The 18,418-nt window shown below is 55.4% G+C and overlaps 1 protein-coding gene across 1 annotated transcript; it reads left to right on the top strand.

The window, feature by feature from the left end:
* Nucleotides 1–3,075: 3,075 nt before the first annotated feature.
* On the top strand, nt 3,076–18,088 carry MDK (midkine). The gene is made up of 5 exons (XM_050955541.1): nt 3,076–3,244; nt 13,837–13,916; nt 14,113–14,274; nt 15,698–15,859; nt 17,114–18,088. The coding sequence occupies exons 2-5, from the start codon at nt 13,838–13,840 to the stop codon at nt 17,137–17,139; spliced, it is 429 nt and encodes a 142-aa protein (XP_050811498.1). The 5' UTR covers nt 3,076–3,244; nt 13,837; the 3' UTR covers nt 17,140–18,088.
* The last annotated feature ends 330 nt before the right edge of the window (nt 18,089–18,418 follow it).

Consider the following 18,418-nt stretch of genomic DNA (forward strand, 5'->3'; position numbering starts at 1 on the left):
CATGAGCCCCCCTTTTTGCAAACAGAGCCTTGTTTCTGTGCCGGAGGAGGATGTAATGTCCTGCATCCCCTCCCTGAGTGCTCAGAAGGGACAAGCACAGGACTTTCACCTCCATTGCAATTAGAGATCCCTACAGATGCACTCTGCTCCCCACTCACCTTCCCAAACAGTTATCACCATTCTCTGGTCCCCCAGGGGCCACTGGGAGTATGGGAGAAAGCCAAGGGGAGAGACATGGAGGAAAGAAAAATACTATTGACCTTCAGTTTGGGCAGATTCAGTTTGAGACGCTAGCAGGCTCCTGTTGCAGGGCCCTGGTACCTCCTGTTCTCATGGTCCAGAAAGGATTGAGCAATAGCACTGGCTATTTCACTGATACCACAAACCAGGGTCTGTTACATCACAGGTCATGCCCATGGGCATAATGGTGATGCTAATGTTGGAGGCTTGCAAGCCCTACCAGCTTGCCACACCCAGGGCAGGCAGCTCCTCACATTCTGTGCAGTTGGACTTTCTTTTCCAGGCTCTGTTCAATCTCATTTTAAATATCCCCAGTGATGGGTCTTTCACCTTGGCCCCATGGGGAAACAATTCTCCAGCCTTCAAGATGCTTTGTGTAAGATTCAGCTGGAATGTCCCCTTCCTTAAATTCACTCCGATTGCTCCTCATTACATCCCTGTGGAGAATGATAAAGAATCACTCTTGTTCCTCTCTGGGGTTGTCCCTCTTCAGATGCCTACTGCCTTGCTCTCACATCCCCACACAGTCCTGGCTTGGCCAGACACCCCCCCTCCACACACACACACACACCTGGGCCTGTGATAACAATGAATGAGGAAGGAGGCAGCTGATTGTCATGGATCGTGGTAGGAGGTTCTGTTTGCCCACTAGTATCTGGGTAATGTACAAAGAGATAAGACAATACAAAAGGAATGTGTCCTCTGCACTGCTTTGGGGGCTCTCTCACCCCCTGTATGCTCTAGACATCATTCCAGAATCATAGAAATGTAGGGACCTTGAGAAGTCCAGCCCCCTGCACTGAGGCAGGGCCAAGTGTTTGTCCAACCTGACAGGTGTTTATCCAACCTGTTCTCAAAAGCCTCCAATGCCATGCTGGACAGTCAGTCAGGAAACTGCCAGCAACGTGTGAGTTAAAAGTGGGACTCTCTTGGAAAGAGATTTTCAGATTCTGAAGCGGTTTATGAAATCTGTGGCTTCTTGGCTCTCTCTGCAACATCCTTCCAGAGGGGATGGTGGAAAAATGACTTCATTCCCCACCACAACCCCATTCCTTAGGCATGACACCAGTCCTGCAGTCTGCTGGGCAGCAAAGCAGGAGAGCTGGCTTGGCTCCTGCATTCCCCTCCTCACTGGAGAGGGAGGGGGCACAGGGAAGAAATCACTGTCACCAGTGTGCTTTTATTTCCCTGAATGGCTTTTTTTGATCTGGGCCCAGTGTGAGATATCCAAGCAGGGGGGGAAGATGCATCCAAGGATAGAGGTTGCAGAGTCGCTGGACCAGATTCAGAGTAGTAGTGCACGGGGCCATGACAGCCTAGAGATCGTAATGTATCAGTGCATGAATAGGCTATGTTGTGGCGTGAAGGGGGGTAAACAGGGTATAGGGCAGTGTGAGGTGGGCCCTGGATCAGCATGCGGGAGCTGTGTCCATTCAGCAGGGAGGGGAGTGCACCTCCACCAGGCACAGGGCTGGCCCATAAGGAAGAGGCATGTGTGGAGGATGCCTCCCATAAGTAGGAGGCAGGCTCAGCACAGGCTGGCTGTTGGTTGGTCAGTCAGTGCCTGGGAGGCTGCAGTGGAGCCCAAGGAGTCACTGAAATCACTGTGCAGGGCCTAGAACGCCATCATGACAGAGAGACCATCTGAAACGGTCTGCAAATAGGACTTGGGAGTCACTGTGCCAGATTCAGATGTGGGTCTGACTCTAAGGGGTGGAACTAGCCCCTTGTCTCAGGTCCCCTCGGTGGCTAAGTGATGCCCTTTGATCCACTCTCTGACATGTAACTTCCCCCGTCCAATCACATCCCCCTTGAATCTGCCCCCGAGTCAATTCAATTGAACCCAAGAGACTTCACTGACATGGCCAGTACTGCAAAAGGGTAACAAAGAACCAGACCCCTCACATCTCTGTCTGGGGTGGATACAAGGCACAGGGGATAAGGTCACAAACTTTGTTTGCTCCTGGTGTCTGTTGGTCACTGCTGCCCATGCCTGGTCTGGAGACAGGCTGCTGAGTGGGTGATGCCATCGCTAACTCCCCAGCTGGGTTACAGTTTTGCTGCTTCGCTGTTTGATCAGATGTTTTTCATGATGCCCGATCCTTTGAGGGGTCTCCTGGCTCTCTCCTGCCACTGGAGTAGAAAGGGTCTGGCAGTCCAGGTCTCTCCCTGTCATGCTGTGTGCCCCGGCCTTGGGCACTGGGGTTGGCCTGTGCTTTGTCTGCTTCCCTGGCTGGCAGGGCCGGCTCTACAGTTTTTGCTGCCCCAAGCACCACACAGAATTACCGCCATGGGCGGTGGGGGCAGTCCGTGTGCCCTTAGGGCAGCATGCGTTTCTGCTGCAGAGGCAATTAGGCGACAGCTAAACATAAAAGCTGCTGCAGAATTGCCGCAGGGGAAATGCGCCTGCCGCCCTAAGGACACACGGACCGCCCCCACCGCCTGCGGTGGCAATTCAGCGCACTGCTTGGGGGCAAAACAACAGGGACTGCCGCCCCTTGCCCAATGCCGCCCCAAGCACCAGCTTGGAATGCTGGTGCCTGGAGCAGGCCCTGCTTGCGGGGGGGTTGAGAAGGTGTAAATTACCCCAGCACCGCCTCTCCTCGGGACCTGGCCCAATGTCTGTCCCACCAGGTCTTGTAATGGGGTTGGAGCCAGCAGGCCTGCGGCTGGGAACAGACAGGGGCAGTTTCTTCCTTCCCAACCGCAGGCGGCCCCGGGGCAGGATTTGCTGCTGGGCTCCTGCTTTTGTTGCCGGGCCTGGTTCCCCGCGCAGGGGGCGGGGCCTGCGAAGTTTGGGCTAGAACTACCTTTTGTTGTCAGCTGGGAGCGACGTCAGGGGCCGCTGCGCTCCGCGAGGTGGTGTCCACATGTGACCAGCTGAAACTAGTTCTGAAGACACAAAGGGAAGGAGCTCAGGAGCGCGGCGGCGGGGCAGCGAGCGACTAACCCCCGGGAGCCGCGCGGAGACCGAGCACCGGAGCAAAGCGCAGCGCCCAGACAAGTAAGTGCAGCGCTGGAGCGCAGGGCAACGCTCCCGCTGCCGGCGGCTCCTCGGGATGGGGAACGCGGCTCAAAGCCCCCGCCAGCGCGGGCAGCAGCCCGGAGCCTCGCCAGCCCAGGGCCCGGGACGGGTTCCCGGGGAATATTGATGCGCGCAGGAGGGGCTGCCTGTGGGGGGAACTAGCAGCTCCTCGCAGCGGCTGTCACCTGCCGGGCACGCTGGGACCAGCGAGGAGTCGCGGTGCATCTAGAACTCCGGGGGGTAACCTGCTGCCCAGCCCCCTCCGCACAGAAAAGAGGGATCTGTGCCCCTGCCCCTCCGGCCACCAGGACACCACCCTGATGGGCACCTTAGCGGTGCCCAGTGCCTCAGGGAGGCAGAACTCTGTCACTGACTCGCTGTGTGACCTGGGGCAAGTCCCTGCTCCGTGCCTCAGTTTCCCCACTCCCGAACAAGGGGCTCGCGGGTCTTCCCTCGGGGAGGCGAAGGTGAAGTGCTGTGAGCTGCAGGGGGCCCGGGAAAGGAAATGAATCCTTGGCACCGCCGCTGGTGCCCCTGGCCCCTCTGCCCGGGTGGACTCGGGGTTCCCCGGGCTGCCGTGCCTCAGTGCCCAGCCCTGATCCCGTCCTAGGACCCATCAAGCACGTTCCCGGGCGGATCGCTCGGAGCCGCATCCCGACCCCTCGCGCGGTTCATCCCCAGCTCTGGCTCGTGGCCCCTCTCCAGCCTGCAGCGGAAGAAGGCGAGCCGGCTCTTTCTCCGTCCCCAGCGGGGGTCCCACTGGGCGCGGAGCAGGCTGCGCTCCCCCCGCTGCGCTAGAGCGGGACTCCGCCACACCAGGGCTTTCCAGGGGCCGCTCCGCAGGAAGAAAGCCCCAGGGGCCCGGACTAGTCTCACCCTCCTGCCCTGCTGTGATCCTCCCCCCTGCCCAACTCTCCAGTATCGGGGGAGGGGGGAGCGGAGGGCTCTGGGCTGTGACCCCACCCCCAGCCCGAAGGCTAAGGCTGGGCTGCTGGAGGCTCTGTTCTGTGTTACACTCCTACCCCGGGGCCCTGGAAGGCTGGGGACTGGGCTTTCAGGCTGGCCCCCGGGGCTCCCTTGCTGGGCTGAGTTGTGGGCGTGGGAAGAGTGTTGGGCCCACCGAAGTCCCTGCCTGCTCTGGGCACAACCCAGTTCTCACAGTCCCTGCAGCGACTCCCCCTGCTCTGCTGTCTGCAGCTGCCTGCCTGGTGTGTGCCTCCCATCCCTCTCCAGCACCTCCACTAGCTCCCGGGCCATTGCTCCAATTGCCTCCTTAAAACTGCCCATGAACGGCTCCAGCCAACCACCCAGACCTTACCTCTCTCCTCCCTGCCCTCCTCTGGACAGGCCTTCCCCATCTCTGTCCCCTCACGTGCTCACCACGGGTTGTGCAAGAGCCTTCTTCTCTACACCATCTGGAGCAGCTTCCCCACCTTGCCTCTCCTGTCTCCCACTCTGGTAACACCTACCCCGGGGTGGGGCCAATCCCCAGAGATTGCTAGCTGTGACCAGAGGTCTGTATAGTGACAGGCTCCCACTAGCTGAAAGGTAGGTGGAGAAGAGGAGAGGGTTAAGAAATCAGCCTCGTGGAAAGCCCCAGCACAGGTGTCTTGAAAGGCAGGATCAGAATGGGGGGAAGGGAGGGGAATCTAGCCCCACAATGTGGAAGCTGCAGGAAGGTCAGGGAGCATGAGGAGGGAGCTACAGGTTAACTACAAGAAGGAGCGGGGCGGTTTGGTTGGTGAAGCTCAGATAGAAATGGCCCAGGAAGCTGTTGGGTGAGCAGGGAGTGCTGCTCTCATGCACTTTGCTGAGAAGAGGAAGGGGAGAGAGCAGCAGAATGAGCTGGGAAAGGTCTGGGGGGAAGGAGATGCCCACACAGGCAGTAATGGGGGAGCAGGAACCAAAGGACACTAGAGGGAAGGGATAATTGGAAGCTGGCTGTGCTGGAGGAGGAGGTGCTGTTGTGGGTACCCTCGTGGACTGGGGCCAGATAAAGAGAACTCCATGGATTCCTTTGCCAAGTGGTGGTTGGGGGAGAAAAGTCTCACCAGATTGGCAGAGGGAGCAGGAGAGGCAGGACTTTGGGGAGATTCCAGGAGGGCATCTGTAGAGTCTATGAGAAATCTCCCAGGGCTGGATGGCTATGGAGCTAGGGCACTGTCTGGGTCTGGATCTGCAGGGGAAGGCGAGGCTTGAATGGGCTAGATTTGCAGGTCCTTGGGAAGGACAGGTTGGGTGGTGGGGACTGTTCTCTGTGCAGGAGGAGGTGTTAGTGACCTGATGACACAGGGGAGTGAGGAGAGCTGGCAGCTGAGACACTTTCTGCTTCATTCTGCAAAATCCAAGGAGGCCCAAGAATGGTGCCACCTCATGTCCAGGGGAAAGGACTGAGTGTAACAGGGGAGAAAACAGCCCATGGTGATACAGCCTCATGCTACAGAGCAGCTGCCATCCAGTCAGACCTGGAGGCTAGTGCATGCTGGGCACATTGAACTGCCCTGCCCTGCCCTGGCCCCAGAGCTGGGGCTATTCACTAGTCCAGGGGTGGGCAGACTTTTTGGCCTAAGGGCCGCATTGGGTTTCGTAAATTGTATGGAAGGCCAGTTAGGGGTGGGGGTCGTGGCCCGGCCCCCACCTCCTATCTGCCCCCCTCCCGGGACTCCTGCCCCATCCAACCCCCCTGTTCCCTGATGGCCCCTCTGGGACCCCTGTCGCCTGACTGCCCTCAGACCCCCGCCGCCCCATCCAACCCCTCCTCTCATTGCTGACAACCCCCCAGAACCTCTGCCCCATCCAACCACCCCTTCTCCCTGTCCCCTGACTGCCCCCAGAACCCCTGTCCCTGACTGCCCCCTGCCGCCCCATCCAACCCGCCCTCCTTCTTGACTACCTCCCAGGACCCCTGCCCCCATTCAACCCCTTGTTTCCCCCCCCGACCACCATCCACACTCCTGCCCCCTGACCACCACCTTGAACTCCCCTGCCCTCTATCCAACCCCCCTTGCTCCCTGACCCCTTACCGTGCTGCCTGGAGCCAGGCCACACTGCCGCCACCACGCAGCACAGAGACCGGGTAAGGCCAGTCTCTGCAGCTGCACTGCTCCAGAAGCTCACAGCCTCGCTACCCAGAGCATTGCGTCCGCAGCGAAGCGAGTGAGCTGAGGCTGCAGGGGAGGGGGGACAGCAGGGGAGGGTCTGGGGGTGAGCATCCCAGGCCAGGAGCTTGGGGGCCGGGCAGGACGGTCCTTTGGGCCAGATGTGGCCCACGGGCCGTAGTTTGCCCACCCCTGTACTAGAGCAACATCTGCACTCACCCTGCTAGGGCCATTATGGGAAGGGAAGAGCATCTGGCCCTATGGGACAGAGGACAGAAGGGAGTCAGGACAGAGAGGGTCAAAACCAAGGAGACGCTGAAGACCCCAGTGAGGATGAAATCCAAGGAGACGCTCAGTGGCGAGGAAGGAGGGGTCAAGGCAAGAAGCCTGAGAGGGTGTGGAGGAAGAGGGCAGTGGGGTGCTCAGAGGAGGAGAATGGCTTGGAAACACCTAGGGGGATGTGACTACTGAAGGAGAAGGATGTCTTGGAGGGGAGAGGGGAATGGCGTCAGAGCAGGGGGCTGGTCTCAGCATGGTATAGAAGGTCAGTGGCCTTCCCTGAAAGGGCAGATTTAGCAGGAGGTGCATGTGATGGGTGGGTAGGCAGCCAGCCTCTCCAGTCTCCCTCCCAGCTGCTGCTTTAACCACAGGCAGCCAGGCTCCTGCAAACCAGGGCTGAATGGAAGGCTGTGGAATGAATCTGCCCATCCCAGGTAGTAAGGGGCAACAGGCAACCCCTCTCCCCTTAGAATAGGTGCTTTTCCCTACCACGAAGGGCAGGTTATCATGGTCCCTGGCAAAAGCTCACTAACCCCATATCATCCTGCTCTCTCACCGGCCCCAGATCGTTAGGGTACCAGCCCCTTGTTGCATATAACGAGACCATGAGGAAGGTTTAGCGTCCCCTGCCCTGGCTCCCTCTGGTACTGAGATCCTGGCAGGGAGGATGTGCTGCTCCCATCCCTGGGGAGTAAGAGCTGCTCAGCTTTAGGGAAAGCACTAAGGTTCCAAGGGGGGTGGGGGGGGATTAACCCCCTTCTGCCCCTGCCCTATGCTTCACGGACTCGGAGGCTCAGCTGTCTGACCCAGCTGCAGTGTGAGCCAAGCAGAGGGGTCCCCGTGTTGAAAGGGACGTAGATAGGATTAGCAGCACAGCTATGTTCCTCACTCCCTAGGGTCTCTCAGGGTCTTTCCAGGCAGCAGCCACAAGAACCAGAGGTCTAGTGGCTGCAGAGGGAGCAGTCAGGTATGGAGGCAGGGAAGTATGCAGGAGTGGCAACCGCAGCTGGCATTGCCTGGCACAGAGTGCAGATCAGATGGGGTCCCAAGGCCCCTCATTATTATGTTTGGCATTTCAGATTCCATTCCAATATCACCCAGAGGTCTGATCCAAAGTGAGTGAAATCTTTGGCAATGGGAGATGCTGCCAAAATCTGTATAAACTCTCACAGCTCAGCATGGACAGCCTGCTTGGGAGAGAGCAGGCATGAGGGATAGGTACCCTGGATTTGAACATCTGAGGAGCCAAACTCATGAACGATGTAACCAGCCAGCAAGGGGGCAGGTGGAGTCAGTTGCAAAAAGGACCAACAGTTTTGCAAGCACATTTCAAGTTATTTTTATCTGGAATTGGAACCATCAGGGGGACTGAAATTATTCTGAATATTTTTGTTCCCTCCTTTTCTCCACAGAATACCATAGACTGAATAATGGCCAGAGTTTATCTCCAATGGTTGGGGGGTTTTTTTGTTTGTTTGTTTTTTTCCAACTCAGGCACATGGATGGAAAGTGACTTGCAGAGCAACTCATTAGTAGAGCTTGGCACCGAACTCAGAACTCCTTGCTCCGTAGGCCAGGGCTTTAGCCAAGCCTGTCCACCCCCTGCCCTGTTTTGCTTGTCTATCCTACGCTTGTCTGTCACTGGGACAGCACTTGGAAACTAGTGTTTAGCTGCTGACCCTGCAAGGGGAGCTCAGACAGAGTTCTGGTAGGTCACACTGAAATGAGGACTCTTGTTTTGTTTTTGGAAGTGTTTCCTGGGGGTTTTGCTCACAGGCAGAAGACAGGGTAGTGCATCCTGCCTCCAGAAGTTGGAGGACATGCTTACTGTGCACCAGGGAGGGCAGTCATGCCTGTGTGGCATCCCAGCTGCAGAGAAGGCTCTCACACCTGTTCTGGGGGCAGGGAAGAAGTTGAGGGATATAGCAGAAAGGAGACTGGTACTAGAAGAGCAGAAGAAACAAGGAGACAAAGTCCATAATGTAGAATGGACTAACTCCATGGAGAGTTTTAAAAATAAGGATAGCCAGTTTGCACTGAGCAGCCAGTGAAGAGGTCTGCAAGTATTGGAGGCTGGAGAGGAGGGAGCTACATTAGCCCAGGCCAGAGGAGATGGGAATATTGCCTTGAGCAGACTGGAGACTGTGTTACACAAGGCCACATTGTAGAGGTGGGCAGAGGATAGCCCAGGGCCAAGGCAGAAGCAGAGGTTACAGAGTGGAGGTGAATGGGAGAGTCTGAGTAAAAGGGGAGATAGTTTGAAGGTGCTGCTCTGAGGGCCCAGTAGGGAATTGGATAGGACGCTGTCTCAAGGGGGGCTCTTAGTTACCTTTAGTCCCATCCACTCCCAGCAGGAGGTGCTGTAGAGAGCAGGGCAGCAGTGTTGGCTGTAGTGAGCTCCCAGCCTCTGCCTCCGGAAGGTGGGCTGTTCTGGCTCATTCTCAGTGCTGAGCTCTTGTCCTTGCAGCCTCTTTGAGGCGAGTTTGGTGGGAAGGGGCTTGAGTTCGTTCTGGCTGGCGCTGGGTTCCCCAGGATAATTCCCAGCTGAGGTGGGGAAAGCGGAAGGTGGCTCTCGTCCCCTCAGCTCTGCCTTCAACCAGCCAGGCTGTGTAATTGTCTGTGACAGTTCAATTCAGAGTGAAGCCGAGAGCTTCACAGCAACGGGCACACAAAAGGTGAGTGCACTGGAGCCTGAATAACGAACGGAGCTGCTTTCCCCAGCCTGCTGCCGGAGTGACCCTGTGGGGGAAGGGAGCGAAAGTTGACCCAGTGTTTCTCCCCCCACACTGCCCCCAGTGTGTCCCCTCCTATAACAGGCCTGCAGGGAGGGTCTCACACAGCAGAGGCAGTTGATTCGCTGGAGCCAGGGTAGGTGTGCTGCCATCGCACTTGGGAGCTGCCTAGTCATAAGCAACAGTGAGAAGGTGTATGCCATGTTTTCCTGGTTTACTGGGGCTTGTAGGTGGGGAAAAGGGGCTGACAAGTGAATAGCCTGGCAATGCACTTGGTACAGGGCAGAAGGTGAAGCCAAACAGAGCTGCGCCCCCTGCATATGGACCTAGTGGGAAGCATCACATCTGCAAATGCATTGGCTCCAAGCAGCTGTAACCTTAATGCTCAGCTAATCCCCTCCCCTCCTAGTACCTGGATTTCACCTGCTCCCTGGGTTGGCGGTTGCCATTCCATGTATAGGGGTTTTCTCCCTCTTCTGCACAAGCTGCCTGGGGCCTGTCCCCTCCTGTTTAAGCTCCAAGCCTGGGTGAGGTGTGTGGGATTTGTAATGGCAAGACTGGGGCCTGGCATTCCAGAATGGGACAAAGTCTGGTGTGGGAGCTACAGTCCTCTCTCCTTTGATCTTGGCTGTATTTGAGATGCTCTGGACCCACAAATCCAGCTGGCTCAGCACCTCTAAGAATCAAGCATCACTTTGGAAAATGGGGCTTTTAATGACATAATTTCCAGGGCAACCTCTGCTTGACACCCTCTCCCCCTCTCCCTATCTCTTCAATCAGAATGATGCCTCAAGCTAAAAAAGCATTGTGAGCAGTAGCTTACTGCAGTCCCTGCTGCCTTGATCTTTCTGCTAGCTGGGAGCCTGGGCTTCAGGTGCAACCTGTCTGGTTCCCCTTGGTGGTGAAGTTGTACCTATTTATTTAATGTGCATGTCACCCACCAGCCCCTTGGTATTGGCCCTTGGTGGGTGTGGGGAAAGTTGGCATTGTCCCTGGCTGTACCAGCTCAATGTGTCTATTGCTGTCCTTCATCGAACTGCCACCAGTGGGGAAAACAGCAGAGGAATTCTCGTTGGTCATGGGAAGAGCAGGTGAAAAGCTGTTGCCCATCCCCCTACTGCCAGGACCTGGCACTGCTCTGCCAGGCCCCTTTGTTCACACCCACAGTGCTGCGGGATCTCCTAGAGCTATGAGGAGGGGACAGATGCATGGATGTCAGCAGCAGCTCAGATCCCACCAAAGAAAGGACAGCTTTCTGCAGAACAGCTCTAGAGAAGGCTCCAGAGCTAGATTTCAACCCCATCTGATGTAGGAGCATCCAGGCTTAGTTAGAGTTCAGTCTACAGTAGAAACAGGTGAGCTGGGGAATTCTGAGTCTGGATTCTGTGTCCCACCCTCCAGGTCTCTGATTTGGAGTAGGACCCATTTCTAGCCACCTTATTTACTGGAAACTAACAGGGTATAGTGAGTAGGAGGAGAGTTGAGTCAAGCCACTGACATGCCAACGCAGGCACACTGTGCCTCTGACTGCAACCCTAGCCAGGGGCCCTCTGAGAGAAGTCAGCAGAGGTGGAGCTAAAGTAGAAACTCAGTCAACTTAACAACGTACCCACTACTGCTCAATAGTGCAAACACATGCACAGTCCCACTGGGCACATACTCCCTCCATACACATACATGCTCCCCCATCATGCATCCACAGATGCATGCCACACACGCTCTCCCACTGTGCACAAGTTCCTCCACTGCACATTCAAACACAGAGTCATGTGCATGCACACCTGTAACACTGACAGCCCTCCCCAGTCATTGGTGGGCAGGACTGAACCTGAGGCTCTGGAGCTTAGTGAATGAGCCTCTACCGCGAGAGCTAAAAGCCAACTGGCTGTTAGCTAAGGCTGTCGAGCAGACTCGTGATCTCTCTCTCTAAGTGGTCTCCATGCCACTAGATGGGCCAGAACACCACACCCAGGAAATGTGTGGGTTACACATGCACAGCTCCTACGTCCATGTCTTCCCCCTCCCCCTACACAGCCTGGCCTTCTGCATCCATGGTCCCTTTGTGGCAATATGGTAATGGACTGACATTAAGGGAGCCAGCAGGGGGAGCAGCTTCACTTCTAAAGCTCCACATGAGCTCCACATTGTGTGGGGTTTTTTTTTTTAATCTTCTGTTTTAGTTCTCAAAAACTGATGGTCGTGGTTTTTTTCTGCCCTGGATTCTTTTGGAGTCGGATAAAGGTTCCATGGCAGCTGCCATCCCCCCAGCGTCGGGGATATTTGGCGTGGGCGAAGTGGCCTGCTGAGCGCTGGATAAAAGAGGCACTGGGAAATGTGGGCATGGAAGGGGGCTGGGGAATCACTAGGGATGGGGAGTAGGGAGCAGAGGCTCATTACTACCAGCGGACAAACAGGACAAACAGCTTTCCAAGGGCATGAGCAGCACAAATCCCACCCTCAGGCAGATTGGCTTTCCCAGCCTCCTCTTGGCTGCTCCTGGTCTGAAGCTGGGGGGGATTGTGATGTTAATGTACCGACCCACACCTTGTACCAGGAGGCCTGAGCCCTCTTCCCACCCTGATACTCACCAGAAGGGGTTCCACCAACGGAGGGGGGACAGAGAACGTGACTCCAGGGAAGCCGAAAAGCAGGGCCCAATCTTGCACTTTCCACCACCGTGCATCAGTGGGAGCTTGGAGGAGAGGGGATGAGAAAGGATCAGGCCCAAGTGTTCTCCAAAGCTAAGGGCCTTCTCTAACTTGTGCACAGGGCCTGGTTTTTCACAGCAGAGCCTGTAGAGCCCAGAAGAGGCCAGGAGTCCGGCCACTTCCACAGCGAAACCTGACCCTCCGTTCACAGATGCATATAAAGATAGTTACAGCTTTGTGGTGATCTGTTACCCTCTCAGGGTGGGCTCTGCGTGTGGCTGCGAGTTGCCTCCTCACCAGGCTGGTGTGGACAAGCCCTGGCTGGTACCTTTGGCTGCCCCCTCCTTTTCACTCTCCGGTTTCCTTCACCTGGAAACCAGCTAGGGTTGCCAGTTTTGGTTTTACGTATTCCTGGAGGTTTCATCGTGTGACAATCTTGAATTAACAATTAATCTTCGATTCTTGGAGTCTCCAAGACAATCCTGGAGGGTTGGCAACTTAAAACCAAAGCCTGCTCACATCTGGGTGGTGACATGCCCATCCAGATGTGCCTTCCTGGCTGGTTCAGAGAGGAGGCAACTGCCTTTTGATGTAGGCAAGACCTTGGGATTCCCAATGGTTTGTATTCATTTAGCATATGAAGGCTCTGCTCACCACCCCCACCGCCAGCCCTCACCCCCCGGCCCTTCTCCGCTAGGAGCTGACTTTCCTCTTTGTTCATGCCTGTGGAACCCTGGAAGTCAAATCCCCTCAGGCCCCCTGCTCCTGGTCAAGGTGGGTCTGAGGAGGCAGCATTTAGACTACACTGAGTTCCCAGAGAGACATGCATGCTGGGCCCATTGCCTCATGCCCATAGGCCCAGTATTGAGGCCAGCAGCAGGATAAAGGGGATTGAGCTGCTGGAACACTGGGGAATTCATTATTGGAGAGGGGGGCTGCTGCTTCTCACCCAGCTTGAGGGATAGGCTGGGCAGGGTGTCTGGGGTTACCTTATCCATCCCTTACTCCGTAGTGGGAAGGACTCACCACTCCTTCTTACATGCAACTCTGTAACCAGCGGTAGCATCTATTTAAATGTGGCTGCAGCCACCCCACTGGGAGCACTGACCATCCAGCTTGAAAGGGGAGAATTGGGGTGGGAGCTGGATTGCACCATGGACCCTCTGCAGCCTCTGTCTATGTCTGAATGGCCCACAGCCTGGACGGCTTGTAAGTTGGGAACACGCAGGCTGGGGAGTCTGGCCCTGTCACACTCACTGTTTGTTGATCTGTGGTGGCAAGCCAGCCTCACTTTCCTCCAGACTACAGTGGCTGTCTGTGTCCCATCCCTGTCCCCAAGTCTGGCTTAGGAGCCTCCCAAATACTGCAGTTGGTGAGGCTCCCACTTGACACACACAGCCCTAGGAAGGCCCCTGACTCCCTCCTGCTAGGCCAGGACAAGCATTAGGGCTAATGGAGCTCAGAGTGGTAGTCTCTCCCTCATTTCCTGTCCCTCAGTCCCTCCTCCAGCCCTGGGCTTTGCCTAGGGAAGAGAGATCTCAGCTCAGAGTTTGGGGCTGCACGTTTCCAGCTCTGTCCTGCAGAGTGATACACTGGGGTTGTGAGGAGAGTCCAGAGGGGGCTGCACAGAAGAGAGTGACCCAGACACACTCCCCTGAGCCTACGCAATCCTGCCCATCAGTTCCAGAACCACCTTTCCCTCCCCACCATCAGCCCCATGTCCTGCTCCTCACATGTACCATCCCTCACACCTGGGTCCTCCTAGTGCACAGGTTTGGCTTTCTGTGCTGATATATCTCCCTTCTTCCACACAGAATGCAGGTCCGTGGGCTCTTCCTCCTCCTGGTGCTGATCCTCCTGGCTGCAGCCTCTGAGGCTGGTAAAAACAAGAAAGGTGAGGGGCAAACTCATGGCAGCTTAGGAAGAGAACTTGTCCCTCATCCTATACTCCGTGGGGCTGGATATGGGTGGGGGCAGGGGATGTTCATGTCTCTGGCTGCAAGTGAGGGAGGGCAGGACTCCTGTCTCTGGGGCCAGCTGCTGTTCTGTATCCTTCGGAGTGACTGCCTGCTCCCTCCTCTGCCCTGCAGACAAGGTGAAGAAGAACGGCTCCGATTGTGAGGATTGGCGCTGGGGGCCTTGCACCCCAAACAGCAAAGACTGTGGTGTGGGCTACCGCGAGGGGACCTGCAAGGAGGAGACTAAGAGACTCAAGTGCAAGATCCCCTGCAACTGGAAGAAGGAGTTTGGAGGTGAGTGCACAGCCCCATTCCAGAGACTCACCAGGCTCAGAGGGCAACCAGGGACCACCAGCTTCCCATGGCTGTGGGAAACTGGCAGGACTTTTGTCCAAAAGCTGGAGTCTTTGTGGTTGTTGTCCCTTTAACATATAGGAGCCCCAATATTAGCCTTCTCAGGACCATACAAGCGGCTAGCCAGGAGCCCAAGTGTGGATCTATGACCTGACCTTCCACTGCCTTGCACCCAATGTGCTAATGTATCTGTGTGTCTCAGAGCCTGCATGTCCCCGTATGCAATGGTCTGGCCTGGCCATTCCCACCTGGCAGAGGATTGCATGGTGGGACATGTAGTCTTTGCAGACCACACCTTTGTTAAAGGCTGGGATGGCCATGAGCTGCACAGTGGGTACTCCTGGGTTCAGCACGTCTGTGAGATAGGGTCTCTTTCCCTGCCGAAGGGAAAAGAGCAGTGCATTGTAGGTGCAATGCAATGGATGAAAGGCTAGACACAAGTCAGGTTAGCTCTGCCATAGGAGCAATAGCCGTTGCTGAGCTCTCCACTTCCCAGAGAAGGTAGGCACCTGGCCAACACTGGGGATGGGTGAGGCCTAAATGAGCAGAGACTAATCCTAGCTGCAGGGTGCCAAATTCAACTGCTGCTATTGGACTCCATTTGGGAAGACCCCTGCAGAAAAGGTTCTGCAGGCCACATTAGGCCCATGGTGACACCTAGGGATATCACGCTGTATGGGCCATTGATCTGACCCAGTGCATCAGGGGCAGGTTAGATACACCATAGTCTAATGCAGAATGGGGTTCACCAGACAGTCCGACCCAGTAGTACCACGCAACCGATCTTTGCTTTACACTTGCCCAGCTTGTGAGTCCTGCTTCCCTTTCCAGAAGTTCAGACCTGGGGACCATTCTTGCCAAGCCCCCTCCAAAACTATACTAGCTGGTGCTGCAATCATCACTTGAGCTGGGGGATGGGGACTGGGGCGAATAGCCTTATCTGCCTTTGCCCTCCAGCTGCCTAACTGCACCTCACCATTTGGGTATCAGACTTTTGGAATGGCCTGTTCGTTGAGACGGACCCATGAAGAACAGAGTTCAGGTGTCAAGTCCCCATGAGGGAGCATGAGAGCTATACAGATGCTATCAGGGTGTTGCATCCATGTGACACGGGGCAGTAGTGGCCCCACATTCTGCATGTGGCTGGTGGTATTCACTCAAGTGGGATGACCCCAGTGTCTTGTAGGGCCGGAAGAGGCAGTGTGGTTGCTGGCTGGACTAATGTGAATGCAATACCAGGCTGTCAGATTGAGCAGCATGAACATAGTTTGGCCGCCAGCCCAACACTGTTCCTGCGGCTCCTAACGGGCAGCCATTTACTCTGGGCCCTGCATAGAACTAATGCCTCCAACCTCTCTTCCAGCTGACTGCAAGTACAAGTTTGAGAGTTGGGGCGGGTGCGATGCTGCCACAGGTCTAAAGGCCCGTTCAGGTACCCTGAAGAAAGCCCTGTACAATGCCGAGTGTCAGGAGACCATTCAAGTGACCAAGCCCTGTTCTCCCAAGACCAAGTCAAAATCCAAAGGTCAGTCCCCACCACTGGAAGTCCTTATTCCACCTCCGCGTGGGAAGAGCCGTTGTATGTCGGGTCCATGACACATTCAAGAGGAATGCAGCCATCCCAGCTGGGGATGCGATCCTGTTGGATCTCTCAAGCTGAACTGGGTCTGTCTGGATTGCACTTCCAAGGACACCCCTACCACTGCAGAGTGGTGCTGGTGATTCATTAGGAAGGGCTCTGAGTCAGTCCTGATCCTGTGTGCTGGCAGGGTCTATGGAGCTCTCTGCAAATGCAGGAGTAATCTGTTGGAGGAAACAGAACACTCAGGTCCTGGATACATGGGCTCCTTAAGATCCTCGTTCTTTTCACAAGAGCTGGGGTTTTAACTCTACCCTGCTGAAATTCCTATTCAGATCATTACATTCCACAGGGCTCCAAATCCCACTACAGGAGTCTCTAGGTAAAATCCTGTCTCCAGTGGCAAAACTCCCATGGACTTCAGTAGAGCCAGGATTTCACCCTCTCTCGCTCCCTTTCTTAACTAGTGTGTTGCATCGCAGTGCACCCTACAGAGAGTTGCATTTCAATGGGGCTTAAGCAATTTCTGCTTATAAAACCTGAGAGGCATTTTGAGATCCTTCAAGGTGTGAAAGGCTCCCAGTCCCTTCTCACTGCTGGTCATTAAAGGGTCTTGATACAGTTTGCTTGTGCCCACTAGAGTCACAGCTGTAGCTGGGAACTGCCATCTCTGCTTGCCATCTACTTTTGAGTGCAAGATAGTGGTATATAGATTGAGCTGATTTCCTCAATGCCTGGGCAGGCCTCACTCTATGACTGTGACCAGGACATGACCAGTTGTTGGATGTTCTCCCCTGCTATTGCCCTGCCAGCCGAACCTGGTCACTGCACCCCCAAAACACAACCCAGGTTAGTGCAAATAATACAGTGCCTCCTGGTATGTCAAAGGACAGGAGGTCTGGGTGATCCACCAGCAGACGGTAGCGTCACCTGGGACTCTGGAGATGGCAAGCACTGTACCCACTGAGCAGAGACTTTCCAGGCAAGTGCACTGACTAGCAGGGTTCACCCTCCCTTGGTCCTGGTTGGATTCACTGCAGCTGCCTGGCCTATGTGCCACTGCAGCCAAAACCCAAGCCAGTGGTGTGCAGGCAGCTTTGTACCAGGTCAGCTACAGACATGCTGAAGTGACCTCTTCAGATACAATGGGGTCATCCCACAGATGCACTAACTCATGTCTTGTTCCATTGTTTCAAACAGCCAGGAAAGGGAAGGGGAAGGACTAGAAGGGATGGGCCGACCCTCCCATCTCCTTGACACGGTGCCTGAACCCATCTGGACATACACCACTCGGCGCTGCAGCATGGTCCCTCCGCTCGGCGATGTTTTGCCAAATTCCATTCTTCCTCCTCCCCAACTTCATCCTTAACTGTGAAGCCTTTTTTAATCACTAGTTGTGTAGAGACCAAATCCGCCCTCGCCTGAAGGAGGTGCTGTTTACCTTCCCCATACCCGCTGTGTGCCACTGTTTGGCACCTTTATTTGGACCCCAGTGTTCCCTTTGCCTCTGTTTCCCGCTATTCAGTGCAATGTGCGTGGGGTGCTCTGGGCTGGGAGCAGCTAGAGCCCTTCATGGTTTTGTTGCAGCTAAGTGGCCTTTGGCACGTCTCTGGCAAGCTCGTGACCTGTCTGATTCACAGTGGTGCTTTAAGGAAAAAGAAAAGCTAACCACTAAATTAGCAAGTAACCTGGTCACAGAGGGCAGGTATGATGAGAGCATGAAGGGATGAGCCCCAGTGCATGGCTTGGCTCATGTGCAATGGAAACATTTGGAGATGTGTCTTGTTATTTCTGGTTTCCTTGACTTCGCAAGAGGCATGATGTGTGCCTCCCGGCGGTGGTCTGCTGCGTGCCTGTAGCCTCCCCCACTTCACCTGCATTTGCTCACAAGTTGTTCACCTGAGGACTGGCCTCTTTGGTCAGGGTGACCCCTTCCTGCTGCCTGCTTTTCCACCAGCAGGTGCAAACCCAAGAGTCCTGCAGCAACCAGGAAAGAATCTCCCCCACGTTCATGGGCCTTTCCCTTTTCTCTTCCTTTCCCTTCTATTTCTTCTAATCCATGTCTGTGCCGGGACACTGTGGCCTGTCCTTGTTTTCCACTCTCACACAGGTGTTGGGCCAGCCCTTGCCACTTCTGGAGTTTTTTTTTTCTTTTCCAATAAAAGTCTTTGAAAAAACAAACCCATCTCTAGTACCACATTCTGCTTCTGTGCTGGGAACTCTGCCGTGGTGCTAACCAGGAGAGGCTGTGACATACTAGCTGCAGTGATGGTTATTGCTGGATCAGGCCAGTGGCTGCTGCCTAGCCTGGAGGGTTAGCCAGGGCTCCACTGAGGTGGTTGGGCCAGGACTCTGTTAAACTGAGCGTGACTTAATTGAAGGAAATAAGCCAATAGTGAGGTAGGAAAGGGCAAGCAGAACAAGAATTTCAGATAGTCCGGCATCAAGCAGCTATGGCTACCTGTGGCGCTGCAGCTCTTGGTCTCTACCCATGGGAATGCTGGG

Source organism: Gopherus flavomarginatus, chromosome 5, assembly GCF_025201925.1.
Source record: "Gopherus flavomarginatus isolate rGopFla2 chromosome 5, rGopFla2.mat.asm, whole genome shotgun sequence".
NCBI classification, from domain to species: Eukaryota; Metazoa; Chordata; order Testudines; family Testudinidae; genus Gopherus; species Gopherus flavomarginatus.